The 17460-nt window shown below is 38.7% G+C and overlaps 2 protein-coding genes across 10 annotated transcripts in view; one reads left to right on the forward strand and one right to left on the reverse strand.

Annotated features, from left to right (window-relative positions):
• LOC118272332 (guanine nucleotide exchange factor DBS) overlaps nt 1-17460 on the reverse strand; it is a 96119-nt gene that overhangs the window by 28586 nt on the left and 50073 nt on the right. For all 9 annotated transcript variants that reach the window (XR_004783357.2, XM_035588728.2, XM_035588797.2 and 6 more), the window contains exons 6-11: nt 17218-17337; nt 16836-16956; nt 15551-15701; nt 15030-15184; nt 14395-14565; nt 12466-12603 (exon numbers count right to left, since the gene is read on the reverse strand). Coding sequence is in view for 8 of the 9 variants with exons in the window: in XM_035588728.2 (XP_035444621.1) it covers nt 12466-12603; nt 14395-14565; nt 15030-15184; nt 15551-15701; nt 16836-16956; nt 17218-17337 (856 nt within the window). In the remaining variant the exon portion in view is untranslated. The remainder of the gene's footprint in view (nt 1-12465; nt 12604-14394; nt 14566-15029; nt 15185-15550; nt 15702-16835; nt 16957-17217; nt 17338-17460) is intronic.
• On the forward strand, nt 15902-16826 carry LOC126911509 (E3 ubiquitin-protein ligase CCNB1IP1-like). Its single transcript, XM_050699017.1, has one exon. The coding sequence runs from the start codon at nt 15998-16000 to the stop codon at nt 16784-16786; it is 789 nt and encodes a 262-aa protein (XP_050554974.1). The 5' UTR covers nt 15902-15997; the 3' UTR covers nt 16787-16826.

The following is a 17460-nucleotide window of genomic DNA, read 5'->3' on the forward strand; positions in this document are numbered from 1 at the left end:
CGAGCGGCGGCGCCCTCTCGCGGACGCGACGTCAAACTCGCGCGATCGGTCCTGCGCTGCTATTGGTCGGTTGCAAAAAGCATTGCGGTGTGTACTTAGTGTGTAAGTGAGATAGGGTAACTGTATATATTGGTAGGGATCTTTGACGAATAAATCATTCCGAAAAACGACTTCAAGAGTTTTATTTCAAGAAGAAGAAACCTGCTCTCTCCCTCAAAACTGGTGACCCTCCTGAGAAGAAAGAACACAGGAAAAGGAAAATAATATCAAGACGTCGAATCCCTGCCAGTCTGAAGAAAGAAAATTATGGCTACCAGCGAAGAATTCTGTGACGCCCACGGCGTAACCACAGTGAAGAGCGACGTGGCGACGATATCCCTGCCCGCAAGATTGCCACAATTTTGGCGGCAAAATCCCCGCCTCTGGTTTGCGCAATTCGAGGCAGCCGTCGCCGCCAGCAAGATAGGAGAGGAGCAGAAATTCAACCTCGTCGTACCACTGCTCGGCAACAGCGACCTAGAACAGATCGCCGACATCATCCTGAACCCCCCAGCTACCGGCAAGTACAGCACGCTAAAGGAAAGACTAATATCCACGTATCAAGAATCTAACCATCGCCAGCTACAGAAACTACTCAGTGGTCTCGAGCTCGGCGACCAGAAGCTTAGCCAGCTATTCCGCAAGATGCGTGCCCTCAGCGGTAAACTCTTGTCCGACGTAGCGTTAGAAGTAATGTGGCTGAATCAACTTCCTACACAAATACGCGCCGTAATCTCCGTAAACACCGAGTCGTCACTTGAAATGCTAGCCGCCATGGCTGACAAAATGATGGAGCACTTCGAGCCTACTTCCATCAACGCAGTCGCAACAACCACAACAGCGTGTCAAGAAAACTTACAATTCGCCTTACTATCGAAACAAATAGAGAAACTTTCCCTGGAAATCGCCGAACTCCGTACGAACCAGCAAAGCGCGGGAAACTACCGCCGCTACTCGCGCTTCTCACATCGCAACCGTTCACGCTCGCAATCACGATCCAGACAGCGTGGGCAGAGTAGCATCAAGCCTGGCGACCCGAATTGGTTATGTCGCTACCACTACCGATTCGGCGACGAAGCACGCAAATGCGAACCACCGTGTGCAAAGAAGCGGGAAAACTAGAAAGTACATCTACGTTGGCGGGCGTCGATGTAAACCAAACAAGCCGCCGACTCTGTATTATCGATACTAACTTGCGCGAAAAATTTCTAATCGACACGGGAACCGACATTTCAGTTCTATCAACAAGAAACAAGAAACATTGGAAGCCGGCGAAGACAGCATACAAGCTATTCGTAGCCAACGGCACCGAAATTCGCACCTACGGAGAGCGCACACTCGAACTCAACCTAGGTTTGCGAAGACGATTCAGATGGACTTTCGTTATAGCTGACGTAAACACATCAATACTAGGCGCAGACTTCCTAGTACATCACCAACTACTAGTCGACTTACACCGAAGAAAACTCATCGACCGCGTCACCGAACTCAGTGTAAACACAATCAAGATCAACAGCTCCGAACAAGAAACCGTCTACACAGTTAACCGGGATCACGCCTATCACGACCTACTAAAGAAGTATCCAGACGTTCTGCGACCCATGTCATTGAAGACTCCAGTTAAACACAACGTGACGCACCACATCGAGACAACAGGACCACCTATATACTCACGTGCGCGACCTCTACCGCCCGACAGATACAAAGCAGCGAAACTCGAGTTCGAACACATGATGGAGATGGGTATTTGCAAGCCTTCAAACAGTCCTTGGGCGAGTCCACTGCACGTCGTCAAGAAGAAAGACGGTTCACTTCGAGTCTGCGGCGACTACAGAAGACTAAACGCCGTCACAGTACCCGACAGATACCCTATACCACGTATACAAGATTTTACCTACCAACTCCACGGCAAGAAGATCTTTTCAAAACTCGATCTCAAGATGGCATACTTCTGGATACCTATCGCTAAAGAAGACGCACAGAAAACCGCAATAATCACTCCATTTGGTCTCTTCGAGTTCAACTGCATGACATTCGGCCTAAGAAACTCCGGACAAACGTTTCAAAGATTCATGCACGAAGTGTTACGAGGACTCGACGACATCGTGTTTTGTTACATCGACGATCTACTTGTGCACTCGAAGAATCAAGACGAACACCGACGTCACATCGAAATAGTACTCGAACGCCTAAATACCTACGGCGTCAGTCTAAACATCGATAAGTGCGAGTTCGATAAACAAAACGTCGAGTTTCTCGGGTACGAAGTGTCACCGGAAGGAATCAAACCTACTCAAGAACGAATTCAAGCCATAGTTAATTACCCAAAACCACAAACAGTGCAAGACCTAAGAAGATTTCTCGGCATGATCAACTTCTACCGCAGCTGCCTACCCCATCAAGCCGAGTATCAACACGAACTAAATAAATATCTTCATAACACTAAGAAGAAAGACAAGACTCCGATACCGTGGACCACAGAAGCAGAGCAAGCCTTCGAGAAATGCCGACAAAGCATTCTCGACGCTACGACGCTCACGCACCCGATACATAACGCGCCGCTACGCTTATATACCGACGCATCTAACTCAAGCATCGGCGCCGTACTTCAACAACAAGTGGACAACGTGTGGAAACCGCTAGCATTTTTCTCGAAGACAATGAGTGAAACACAGCGACGTTACAGTGTATATGATCGCGAATTACTAGCAATGTACACTGCCGTCAAACATCTCCGTCGACTAATAGAGGGCAACGACCTAACGATATTCACCGACCACAAACCTCTTACTTATGCACTAACAAGATCGCCGAGTACCAGCGACACATCACGAAGAGAACGCCAACTTCACTTCATCAGCCAGTTTTGTTCGAACATTAAGTACGTGCACGGTGATAACAACGAAGCGGCCGACGCCTTATCACGCATTGAAGAAATCGACCTATCAGAAACTTCAATCGACTACAATCAACTCGCAATAGACCAAGAAAACGACTCAGAACTACAGATTTGCATGTCAAGACCTAACCTACAGTTCACAAGTATTTCACTACCCGGAGGTCAACGACCGATTATCTGCGAAACATCAACAGGCAACATACGTCCGTATTTACCCGCGAAATATCGTTTTGCTGCATTCAAAGCGCAACACGAGCTCAGTCACCCAGGCGTACGTACTACGAGGAAGATAATGTCAACGAAGTTCTTCTGGTCGAACATGAACAAAGAAGTCGGAACATGGGCGAAGACATGCATCGGTTGTCAGCGTGGAAAAGTACAGCGGCACACTATCAGTCCTCTCGGCGAGTTCGAAAAATCACAACGTTTCGAGCACATACACGTTGACATCGTGGGACCGCTGCCGCCGTCGAATGACTACCGGTACCTAGTAACGATGATCGATCGCTGCACTAAATGGCCCGAGGCGATACCAGTCCGAGATATCACCGCGGACACGATCGCCAAAGCCATCTTCGACGGGTGGATTTCAAGATTTGGTTGCCCACTACGCATCACGACGGACCAAGGCAGACAGTTCGAATCATCACTGTTCAATTCACTAATGAAGAAATGCGGAATAAAAAGAATACGAACTACAGCCTTCCACCCGCAAGCCAACGGACAAATCGAGCGCTGGCACCGCACTTTGAAGTCAGCACTCATGGCGAGATGCGCGCGCACAAACTGGAGCGACGAGTTATCAACGGTGTTACTAGGATTACGTACAGCACTTCGTCAAGACAAGGAAGTCAGCGCGGCACTCATGACCTACGGTTCTACGCTTCGTGTACCATCGGATTTCTTCGTGCCTACACAGCCGAACATTGACGATGCCGAATTCGTCCGTCAGCTGACCGAAACAATGTCTACGTTATCCACGAACAACAAACCACACTCAAACACCGTACGCACATTCGTACACAAAGATCTAACCACGTGTACACATGTCTTTGTGCGCAATGACACCGTGCGCAGCCCGCTTGTACCTCCCTACGATGGCCCCTACAAGGTGATTCAACGCGACGGGAAGAATTTTACCCTACAGATGCCTAATCGAACTACAGTCGTCTCAATAGACAGAATAAAACCGGCATACTTACTCAACGAAGATAAACTGGCATACTTACACAACGAAGAAGAACACAAAACCTCAACTTCATCAAATACGTCGAGCGCTACAAGTACCTCAACTACACACACAAGCAACGACGCGCGGACGCCGCTACCCGCCCCCGCCCCACCGCGCGAAGCCTACGTCACCCGCACCGGCCGAACAGTGAAACCAAATGTACGCTTCGCTTAGGGGGGAGTGATATAGCGACATGTTACATTACCGATTTACCTTCGTCAAAACCAGATTACCAATACCGTACCTCCGTGCAAAACCAGTTTACCCTTACCATACCTCAGTGAAGAACCAAACAATTAAGGTCAGGCGGGGCAAGGGCGCCATACTATTTGCATAGATGATTTCGACGCAAAACATTTTTTTAATGCTGACTTATGAGTGAACTTTTATTAAATTATCAATATTTGGATTGTTGTAGCTGCAAGAAACGTTGGTAATATCCATTCTACCATATTTTTACATTATTTTCAACGAAATTGGAAAACATGGTTACAGGCGCACTTGCCTCTGGAAACGGGGCAAGTGCGCCTGTATAAAAAAATAACGTTAAAATTTCAAGTTACCAGAAATACTGATAATATACTTAATAGAACAAACAAATGAACTCATTACTCTTGGTTTCTTTTTAATTTACTCATTCTATAGGCTACTGCAGCTTCTATACCATATTTGGGGCAAGTGCGCCATAAACTTGTAATCAGGGGTTCTAAACCTTAAATGTGTTTTTTTTTTAAGGTGAATGCTGGTGTATTTAAATAAAAATGTTTGTCTAGAGTAAAAGAAATCTTTATTAAATCAAATCAGACTTATATTTTTATGCATTAAGTACTTAAAAATTAATTTTTTTCGCAAAAAAATGTTAAAATAACGTTTTTATACCGTTAAATTTAAAAAACGTAAAAATTTAATTTCAAAAAGAAATTAAGAAAAAACCGACAAAAAATTCCATCACATCTAGAGATTAAATTCTTAATACGAACTAAAATCATTCTTTTTTCCGAGGCTGTCGTGCGTCGGCTAAGAAAATAACTAAATCATAAAAGTTGACGACTTCTGGCTTGGGGGAAGTGCGCCATATAACTAAAAATTTAGGCGCACTTGCCTCACTTGACTATTTTGAGGTTAAGATTTTAAATTCAATAAAAAAATATTAATTTCACTAGATAGGACTAAAATACAGCCACAGATTTAAAGAAAAACAACAAAATTCTGTACTCACCTTATTGGTTTGCCGCAACACATAAAATTTTTGGGGATTTAAGGAGATAATTAACACGAGCTCATCTCTGGTAACAGGTTTAAATGACACTAAAACTAAAATGGCGGTTACGTCAAGTTATGGTGAACAGAGACATCTGTTATGTTGAAATAGAACTGCATTTGAGTTTGTTGCATTGATGTAAGATGTCGTTAGTTGTATTACATCTGTAGTTTTCGATATTTTTATGGTAGGTGCGCTTACCCCGTTGGCGCGCTTGCCCCGCCTGACGTTACCTTTGTTTTGACTTTCTATGTTAATGAGAAACAGTGAAGCAAGTCGCCTTGAAAAAGACGTTTGGATACGTTGTGTTTTTGACTCTTTCTGTTATCAAGAAACGAGGAAGCAATTCGCCTTGAAAAAGACGTTTGTTTACGTTTTGACTTCTGCACAGAAACACGTCTTGAGAAAGACGGTTGTTAACGTTTTTGACTTCCGCACAGAAACACGTCTTGAGAAAGACGGTTGTTCACGTTTTTGACCACTGCACAGAAACACGTCTTGAGAAAGACGGTTGTTTACGTTTTTGACTTCTGTACAGAAACGCGTCTTGAAAAAGACGTTTGTATAAGTTTCTATTGACGGCTGTTGGAACCAAGACATGCAGAAGCACGGCATGGCACAAGCGACACACAACACACGCAGCAAGCAAGCAGAAGCTGAGCACGAGGAACACGGAGTCACGAAGACACGGCGATCAGCGAGATAGCACGAGCGGAGAGGCGTCTGCACACGTCGACGGCACCGGAGCGAAAGGGACGCGGCGCGGGGAGCGCGCCTTTTTAAAGCGGCGGCGCGGCCACGCGACGCGAGCGAGCGGCGGCGCCCTCTCGCGGACGCGACGTCAAACTCGCGCGATCGGTCCTGCGCTGCTATTGGTCGGTTGCAAAAAGCATTGCGGTGTGTACTTAGTGTGTAAGTGAGATAGGGTAACTGTATATATTGGTAGGGATCTTTGACGAATAAATCATTCCGAAATACGACCTCGAAGAGTTTTATTTATCAAGAAGAAGAAACCTGCTCTCTCCCTCAAAAACCTAAATCTTATTTTTTGCCTACGAGTATATGCATATAGAGTCGTGCAATTGTTTGCTAGACTACTACGTATTATCTTAGTCGTTCATGACATAAGATATTTTTATGAATTGTAAATGTACTAAACACTAAACCATAATCTGCTCACCTTGGGAATGGAATGTTACCATTTACTATGTAACCAGGCTGTGCGAGGCTGCAGAATATAATAACAAAGCTATATTACTCCAGCGACCAGCCTCGGTGAGTTTCACGTAGAAGGAATCTCAAATCCAATTAAGCGGAGTCCTGTACAATCGGGAATGTAATTTTCTATGACAGGAAAAGCCATATAAGGGGCTGGTCAATGAAAATAAGCCGTATTGCTACCAGGATTAAGGTTACATTACAAGGGACTTGTAAACCGAACCACGCGGAGTCCATTCACCCTAACAGCTGTGCACGTAGTATAAGAAATCTTGAGGCACCAGCGATGGATTACTTTTTTTTATAATAAAAAATATAATAACCTTCAGAGACATCAAAATTTTAAAGTAACAAAAAATCCTTTGTATCGTAGCGACTTCTGAACGTAAGGAAACTGTTGGAACCTTGAAATGATTCTACAATTTAGTAACATTAGGCCCACGCATTGAAATAATATGACAATATGTTAGGGTCAATGTTTTTTTATTAATCGAGAGTTACTCCCACGTGTGTGCAATACTAATATGTAATATCTATTTGGTATGTTAAAGTGATATTGTATTATGAATGATCGAAGTCCTGTCACCAACTTGCCTTGATGCCAACATTCCTTGAAGCGGGAAGTAAAGCCAGTATTGGAAAGGTTGTTACGTAGTGCATGATAATTTTATTTAGGACGGTTCTGTTATACGTAAACATAACCAAGACCTGATGTTACCAAAGTTGTTAATCCTCGTTATACTGCTGTGTATCTAACTTTGAACTTTTCACTATAATTCACATAAAGTTTACATAATGTGTGCATTAATTATAATATATTCTAAGTAATAATTAAGTATTGAGAAATGAATACATTTTAGGTTGTTTTCTTAACATGATGTGGTTATACTAACTTTTAGGAGTGCCAACATCATTAGTATGTAAGTAGTCAGTTAGTCTCCTACCTATTCGTACTAATTGCAACCACAACGTTGCCGTTATGAAATGTCATAACTAAAGTCAACACAAAATAATGGCTAATATTTGATAGAGTAATTTGAAAACACACGTAGTAATAACTTTCAATTTAAGCTTAGCTAAACGACTTTACATTTTGCAACGCATAAATTGATAGAGCAAATGTCAAAATATTAGTAATCGTTGGTAAAGGATAAAAGTGAGTGTGATTGTGTCAACAGAAAGAGGTCGGATAAGATAATGGAGGGTCGTGAACTTTCTGAATAGGTATTGTCGACCGTAGCTCTTTAATTCAATTGATTCCGATTGCCACACGGTGCGCAAACGCAGCTGTGGCGAACTATGCATCGACGAGGAGCGGTCAGATAGATACAACCGGTTAAATTGGTTCACATCTGACGTTTACCTACATACTACACATTTCGTATTAGTTTATTGGAACGTTCGCTAAGACCTTCTATGGGAAGCTCATTAAGTAGCTTTACTTAGGTTCTGACTTTGTACGGTACCAAAATGGATTTAACAGGATTTTATCAACCTAATAAACAAAGTAGCTTTCTGCTCTCTCTATTATTTGCTGAAATATTTATACACAGGTAAATATAGCTCTAATCGGAAAGCTGTCTTGGTTCAGATCTACTTTTAGCGTGAACTTCTATAAAGATGTTATTATACAAGCGTAGCTATTATATAATAACGGGGTAAATATTGTGTATATGTATTAAATTGTAGTACCTATGTAAATGTGAGCATTAGGTCAATGGAACGCGGAACGATAAAGTGTGTTAATAGATACAGACAACGTTCTGTTGCAAATTTGTCCATTTACAAATCTAATGGCTACGATTGAATATTCATTCGCGAATTATAATCGCACCTCCGTTTATTGCTCTCAGCACGAAAGGAAGCTGCAAGATATATGATGTTGCCTGATTGTGTAGTGTGAATAACATTAATGGCTCATTTTATAACGTTGAAAGATTATTTGAAATCGTTACCTTCTGAAGAGACATCGTTAATTTTTTATTTAAATAATTTACTGCCTAAATCCTATTTTACATTTTCTAGGACCTTAACATTTCGTTAAAATTCAGAATAGGTACATCACATGCATGCTTAATGCAAATTCTAAACAATCTTAACATTTTCCGCATTTCCATTACGTACTCGTATGTCTTAAAGAGCCCTTAAAGAAACTAGTCAAGATTCCTTGTCTAGACCCTATTTCTATCCTCGATAGTGTTTCACGGATATTGCGCCATTACCCCATGGTCACAGTGACCATTATTATGCACTTTCACTACCACCATAAAATATTATTGCGAGACTTATTTGTCAATGGTACACCATAGTTTACTATACCATAAATGTATGTACTCTGTGGACAATATGGTATCCCATACATACTGATTGGCTTAACGACCACCACTCGTTTCGTGATCAATGTGCTTGAGAAGATTGACATTTTTATTCATCTGTATGTGATTGTGAAACCAGTCAGAAAATACATTTTAATCACGTCAATGGTTCATGTCCTACATATCATGCTCATAGTCTTACGTCTTGGTACATATATCAGTCAGTAATTTATCTACGAGGTAGTAAATGTATCAAGTACCTATTGCATCCTTCTAAGGTAGATATTTACTGTTGACCTGCAGCGTAATGTAGGGTACCTACATATAACTTTAACTAGCAAATGGCTTTACTGTTATGTGTGCTGTTCTGTATAAGCTCGGCTAGCTACAGCTTCTAGAAACATCTATGGGTAGTTTAAGAAGAAAATTAAAATGTAGTATAACAGATCCATAATCTATCCATTTGTTATGGCTGGTCATAAAGAGAAAACGTTATGTTTGATTGTTATTACGCTCGTGTACGTGAATACTTGAATACCAAAACGTAGGAGTACACTGACAATAAATTGTCTTCCTCTAATAATTCTTAAAAAAGAAAGCGTCAAAAATTAGGCAATAATAATAATTTAATAAGGAAAACTATGTGTCTCTATCTACTTAACATAATTTATGCATATTTTCGCAGGAAATGGAATATTTTTTAAAATACGATGGAAATCTAGGCGTTTAATTGACCAATATGTACATTTTAGATTTAGAATGTTAGTTATCATTGCCATGAAACAATTAATTTTATTGTATGATGTTTGTGGAAAAATATGTGCTTAAGTAAATATGTGTATTGCGTATTTCTATTTCAAAGATAGGACTTAAAATAAAATTGTATCTTTGACAGAGTAAATAAGAAAAGCAAGGAGCCCGCACCAAAACAAACATGTGTTATCTGCTTGATGTACGATAAGTCATTCTATCGAGGTTGCAAGATTGAATTTGTCGTTAAATTAGTGTCTGTTACGTACATTCGGTCAATAGGTTGATGTTACGAAGGCGATCAAACGAGAGAATTATTTAAAATAGACACGGAAGCAAAGTTTATTTTCGTATACGGACATTCTGGAAGAGATGAAAAAACCAATCGTTAGGAACCTGAATTTGGGTGAACGGCTAATAGTGATTGACGAGCCATATTTTAAAGCCGTTTCGATTAGTATACTATTTTATTCCTTAGTTATCTATATGTGAGTGGCAGTGGAATGTTTGTAGTGCAGTGTCAACACTACAGTGTGAAAAAATAAATAATATTGTATCCCTCTTATAGCTAGAAAAGAGAACGCAATCCATACATTTAAGTTAATCTATTTACCCTGTTGTAGTGTATGAAAGCATTTTATAAAGATATGTTATTGACAAGCCGAATAACATCGAAAGCAAACATTTCTAACAGTTGTATAGATCCATTTCCCTGAGGAAATCAAACTCGCAAAGAAACTGTCTATTTGCGGACGCACGCAATCCTTTGGCTTTTACTAGTTTAACAGGTTTTCGATTTCTCCCTTTTAGATAACATCTGATATGGTACGTGGTTAATGGACACTTTATTGAATTTTTTCGAAGTAAATACGTGAAGTTGGCTGGTCCTTAAATCGAAATGCAAATAATTGGAGAAAGTGTATTTGTTAATACGTTTTACCACCTATAAAAGGTTACTGATTTATTTGTTCGCTGACTTCGGAGGATACTTCATTATTATTGTGATAATTTGTGCACTGAACAGCTGCGTGTTCAATTTCCTAGCCTTAAACAAGTTCCGTTGCTTATTGGATTCAGTCTAGTCAGATTTATGCAGTCGTAAATTAAACTAACAATGGAAACGCATTGGCAGTTACTAGTGATGATGATTACAACCCATATGAAATGAAAGCTGCGCTTTGACATGCGCAGTGCGCGACCTCTGCGGGTTGTGCGCACTTTCTACACGATAGCGCAGATTACGCGCGTTTTTGCAACCGATTCGCGATAAATCGCGCGATTCACTTGTCTTCATTAAAGATAACGAGACTACGTTTTATAGCCGGAAGCGTATCTGGCTTTCCTGTGTTATTGGTTAGAGAGTTATTATGTTTAATTTACGAAAATATAGTTATATGGTTTAACCATAGGCAAACTAACGCGGTAGCCTCACTTAGAGGTTCTTACGTAACTACATATTATTAAGTACTTATCGTGGATTATTGTAGAATAAATTAATTTAGTGAGATTTATAGACGAACAGAAACATTACCTAAACATGTTAGTAACAATGTTACATCAAAATGTCGTGTTTCAATTTAGATTTGCTTTTATTTTTATCGGACAGACACAAATCAACTTTCTTAATGAAACTTGTAATGTAATTAAGTCCTTAAGCAATCAGTCCCTCGGCCTGAGTCATTATCCCGACAACTTTCATAGAAGGCAGGCAGAACAGGTAGTTAAAGTAGTTTCCTTTACATTCGCGGCGCGTATCGGTCAGTCACAATGCACGAGTATGCGTGTGCGCAAGAAAGTGGTCGCGCAGGTGTCGCATGCGTTAACACTGCACTTGATTGTTAAAGTAATTACGTCAGGGTTTATGAGTAAAGATAAGCATTTTACGCCATTTGCTTTTACTGCTCAGCTAGGTACCTATTTAGCAGACTAACGAGTGTTAGGCTTGATTAATGAGATGCACATCTCATTTAACACCATGTTTTTAATATTATGTTAATACTGAATGAATATTGTTGTATAAAATATGTATATTGAATCTATACAAACTGTATTCTTGTTTTAAAAAGGATACAAGTAGGTCACGGTTTCTATCATGGGATTCGTTAATGATATTTTGATGAGTTGTACCAACCTAAGTTCAATTAATGTGTTGTCTAATCAAAATTCACTTTTGAATACTTTAAATTTTAAGAGATTGTTTTATAACAGAGCCTAATCCTATAATATCCTTAAGTAAAACATAGAAAACCACACAAACTCTTGTAAGCTCTACTCTTGTAAGATGCTAGATTTTTTGATAAACGTAGTAAAACGGTAAAGGGTGCCTATAATAAAGAAAATAGGAAATAGTACGTGAAACAGATTTTAAAATTAAGTTTGTTCCAAAATATCGACTAAACATTAAATAGACAGTGTATCATCAAAATTAAAGGTACCGAACCTTTTAAAAGTACCGAAGTATTAGTCAATTTCAAGTTTAGCCCAAAAGTAACCGTTAGCTACTTATATGGTGAGTTCATCAATATTGCTTTCTTAGTTTATTTCTTTTTCTACATTTTATTCGAAATGGCCAATTTTGGCGAGTTCTACACCTACACAGCAGTATTTTACATTGACGACCTGATTTTAGTATGAATACGTCACTCTGTGTTAGCTACACAGCGTTAGTCGCCTGATTATGAGTTCCGGTTGTGCCTCGAAACTAGTCGAGCATCCTCAAATATCACACGAGTAAGCTGTGAATATAACTAACCTGGTGGTTGGTCGCTGGTATGACTGCACTCTGCGGTGGTACTGACTGGACAGGCCGCGCCGGCTTCGCTGCTGCCCTTTGAAGAGTAGCTCGCTTCACGGATACCATCAGCCACACGTCTTCTACTCTTTGAGCCACCTAAGGACAATATTAGGAGGATTAGAATGTTATTTTACTCTTGTGTGACGTGGTGGAAGTTAAAACAGTATGTAAGGAGATTTTCTAAATTGAAATTTGTTGTACTAGGCGACATTATGTAGTTTCTGTTTCTATTTATTTATACTTTATTGCACACATGCGTAAAACACATTACATTGTAATAGTAGTTACAGTACAATAAGCGGTCTCATCACACACGGCGATTTCTTACAGACAACCTTTGGATGGAGTTTTTTAAAATGATCTGGGAATGAGTAGTGCGTGCAGAATAATGCAAAAGGGAAAAAAACTTACTACCATGAAACCTAGTCTAAAACACTGACATTCTGTTAAACGTTACGTCTACTTTAATTTTATTTACAGTATATTGGTCATAGAAACGTCTCGTAGTCAACGCAATAAATCCAAGGTGTCAACCTACACAGATATTTTTATCCCACCCAAAACATAAATGTGAAGGGCTGCCAAGTTCGATAATATTGGAATGCTTCGCCTATAAAAGAAGTGAGATCTAAATAAGTACCAAGTTCCATACACAGACCTCAGTTAAAAATGATATAACAAGTTGGCAAGTTTTCACACACTTTGTTATAAACCTACTAAACGCAATGAGTCAAGTATATAATTTTCTATTAAAACTTGCCAAGTTATATCATTTTTAACTGAGGTCTGTGTATGGAACTTGGTACTTATTTAGATCTCACTTCTTTTATAGGCGAAGCATTCCAATATTATCGAACTTGGCAGCCTTTCACATTTATGTTTTGGGTGGGATTTCATTTATTTTTGTAAGGTTTATTTTCTTTTTTTCTAATTTTACTTTACTTTGACTAAATACAAACCTTCGTAACGAATTTTAGGTCGGTACGACCATTGGAAGATATAGATAATTTTTTTGTTTTAGTTCCTTAGGGGTATGAATTTACACCTTCATTATTTTTAAAACCGACTCACACTTGGCCATTTTCAGAATGCATGTTGACCTAAAGACCTACCTCCATGCCAAATTTCAAGTCAATACGACCATTGGAAGTGGTCTAGGTTTTTGATGAGTGAGTCAGTCAGTGAGTGTATAGTAAAAATAGCGATTTTCTGACGTCAATATCTCAAGACCTACAATAGGTACATTAATGAAATTTTGTATTTTAGATAAGTAAGTAGATCTCGACAGATACTACAAATTTCATATGCGTAGATAAAATGATTTTGAGTTATAGGTGGGTCGAACTTGGCCCGAAATGGTTCGTGTAATATAACCCACGGCCGGTGTGTCGGTTTTTTTGCTCGAACTTGGCGGACACACTGCCGTGTGTCTAGATTCGTGCTCACCTTTCTAAGCATTTGGTATTGGAATGCATATTCTTAAGTTATCTAAAGTTCTTAACATAAATGCATAAAGTACTAGTTTCTGCAAGTGGTTTCACTATACAAACAGAATAGTATAGCTTTTGTTTTATTTTTGAGGTGTGCTAAGATGGTTATGGCATGTTGAGTAGGTAGACGTAAGTAAGATTACTAAGAGGTTTTCGAGGTACCTAGGTTCTCTTAGAACAGGCTCTACCATTGTGTTGTGTGGAACACTCTTAACCGGGATGTCCAGCATGCTAGGGTAAGATGCATGGATGTGATGGAAACTAAAGAATGATGCAAGGATCATAGGTAGCGCTCTGTGATTTCTATGTATCCAAAGCCGGAACTAAGTTTTGGTTTTTCCACCATTAATATCTATTTAATTTATTATTCCTTGCAGTTGTTTACAAGAGTGTTTACCTGGGTGACTAAAGCCCTGGTCTCCTGCGTGGCTGACTGCATCAGCATGTCCCGGAACTGGTCGGGAGCAGTTAGTCCGAAACTGGCAGCGTCTTCCAGTAATTTATCCACTGCTATTAATCCTCCTTCGCCGGCTAATATTTCTACGCCCGTTGTGCACCATTCGTTTGCCTGTTAACAAAAAAATATATTAACAAGAGCATCTACAAGCCATTCCAAGCAATTTCTCATTTAAGAGTGTTGTCAATAGTTTTCAAACAGTATGATGATCAAATAACGAATTAGGTCAGTATAATTACTTAGTAAAGTAGGGACTACCTACTAGATTTTGTTTTAATGTAAGAAATAAGGTTAATTTCCTACTGTGATTATTTATTTATTTATATATTAAGGGTGTACCAGTAGTTTCTATATAAAGGGTATTTAAATACAGTAAATACATATAAATCAGTTTTGGACTTTATAGTCGCCAACTACAGGTTAACCAACAATTTTGATAATAAGTGATAATAACTTAAGACAAAAAGGAACATGCATGAGTTTTTCGAAATAAACTGAAGTGCATATAACATTTTTGCCTATTTCTTTGGGAAGTAATGTTACGTTAAGTTACGTGAAAACAAACTAAGAGTTACCTTATCTATCCTGTCCATTAGTTCTCTAGCTTTAGTCAGTAATAAGTTTCGTTTTTGAATCTTTTCCAATAGTAAAGCGCTCGTTCGTCTCAGTTCTTCGCATTTTGATTCTATGTGGTCGACTTGACTTAACGGGTCTTGCATTAATTTCTCTCCTGAAGAAAAAATGAAGTGTTAGTGTGTTTCTGTATTTTTCTGGAGTTCCCTCACATTAAACGAAACCTTACTTATTTATAATTGATATAAATAAAACAGAAAGAAACGATTATTTTCGTAAACAACACAATAACCATAAATTAATAATTCGTGTTAATTACGAATAACAAAATACAACACACAATTTTTCATTGAGCAAAACAAAAGACAGTCTATAACATTTAAATTTCGAACATTGTATTTTTTTTCTCTTCTATTTAGATGTCCTGTTATTGATTTGTACGATTTTGTAAAAAAAGGTTTATATTATTTACAAACGTAGTTACCTACTAACAAAATTTCATAAGACAAAAATATTTATTTACCGTCGTCAATGACTGAGGTTGCAGTATCGAGATCACAGTTACATAGTTTTTCAAAGTCGCCAGCCTCTTGTAGAAGGCTGTCTACCCTGTTTGCTGTCTCGCCCACCTCCGTCATATCGCATGCTGCTTTTAGATGATTGTCTAAAGTAGCCTAGAAACAAATACATTTTGTTACTACTTAAAATCTTAAAATTTATAAACAAAGTAAGAAAAGATAGTCCTTTTACTTCTTAAAAAAAGTAAATAAGGAGGCTGAATATCTATCAAAAAAGTAAATTGAAAAAAAAGAAGATACGTGGTTCTTCATGGTTCTATAAAAAAAAATATTTGACATAATATAGATTTTTTAGAATTTAGCAATGTAAGCATAAAATTAAATAAGATTGATAATTAATTATTTAATATTATATTCCTGTAATGAAAAATATAAGTTAAGTGTTTGCAATAATGGCTATGGAAATTGTGTGCAACTTTCGTAAATGCAGAAAGTCTTTATCAAATCAAGCGTGGGTAACTACATGTTCGCACGCATTTTGTGTCGAACACGGAAAACGTGAATTTAAACGAACTGCTGAAAACTCATTGACCTGTCCAGCTTGTGGGACTGAGTTACGTGATAAGTTTGATGTTATACAAGCGGATTTGAGGCCCAATGAAACTTTCAAGTCGATAGTTCTGGCAGGCATGAGACCAGACACAATTATGGACATTGCTATGCGGGCGATGTCATTTTGGGCGTACCAGGTTGAACAGGAAACATTATATCAAGAGACCGTGGCGAAACACGCGAGAGAGAAACTACAATGTATGGAAGAAATAAACACATTAAACATTCAGAAACTAAAAGCTGAATTGGAGACTTGTAAAAGGAAGATTGCCAATTTACAAACGGAATGTAACAAGAAGTCGAAGCAAGCTGAGGAGTTTAAAGCTCGTTTGGAGGATAAAACGAGAAAAATACAGAAGTTAACATTTCAACTGGACGCTCAGAAACGGAAGGATATTCGAAACTTTGACGGTATGGAGAGTAATGAGAAATGTATGGATATTTCGGACTTGGTCGTCAACCGGGCAGTTTCCGATTTGGTGGAACATCGGTCTTCCGACTTCGTGTTTCGACCAGCAAAAGACCCTGACGAATCTCATCGAGTGTGTTCACCAAGAACACCAATGTTTGACTTTCGGAACAAAAATAAACAGGTATCGCATTTTCAGTTTAGACCGGTGAAATCTTAATTATAATTAATTTTCTTTGTAATTAGATTAAGCGTAATTAGTTAAGTACCTGCATTTGTTTAAAGTTTAATAAAAATGTTCTGAACTTAAGCCAATGGTTTAGCTTCGTGGAATGTTTTTGCCAGAAGTTGTCGAATTGTTTCTCAGTCTCATCCAGTTGCACCAGTAATCTGGAATCAAATGAAAGTATTTTAGATTTTATGTGACGTAGGACAAGTAGCTATACTATATAAATGAATTTTTAGTTCAAGATATTTGGACAAGGTCTAGTAATTTTTCAGATGTTCTTTGTCTGGCATTTTAAACCCTGACGTTAGAAATTCGTCCAAAATACAAGAATAATAAGATAAACGGTCATTTCGATTGATACAATTAAATATTGTAGTTACAAAATACTAAGGTCTTCAGAAAAGATTAGCAAGAGATCTTACCTTTCAACTGCGGCAACATGGCTGATAATATTATAAGTAAGATTTGGTTTCCGTACTTGCGTCAGCAACTCTTCGCCTTGCGACGTTGCCGACGCCAGTTCTGTTTTTAAAGCTTTATACCTGAAACCAAAGTAACATTTTTTTTTATTATTCAGAATAATTTATTCTTCATTTATTAATAGAAAATAAAAAAATATAAAAATGGTAGATTAACAACTAAGAGGTTTTATCATTATTATTTAA

This window comes from Spodoptera frugiperda, chromosome 15, assembly GCF_023101765.2.
Source record: "Spodoptera frugiperda isolate SF20-4 chromosome 15, AGI-APGP_CSIRO_Sfru_2.0, whole genome shotgun sequence".
NCBI lineage: Eukaryota > Metazoa > Arthropoda > Insecta > Lepidoptera > Noctuidae > Spodoptera > Spodoptera frugiperda.

What these genes read in the sequence shown, in the direction of transcription:
- LOC126911509 (XM_050699017.1), top strand. Translation starts at nt 15,998, where the DNA reads ATGGCTATGGAAATTGTGTGCAACTTTCGTAAATGCAGAAAGTCTTTA.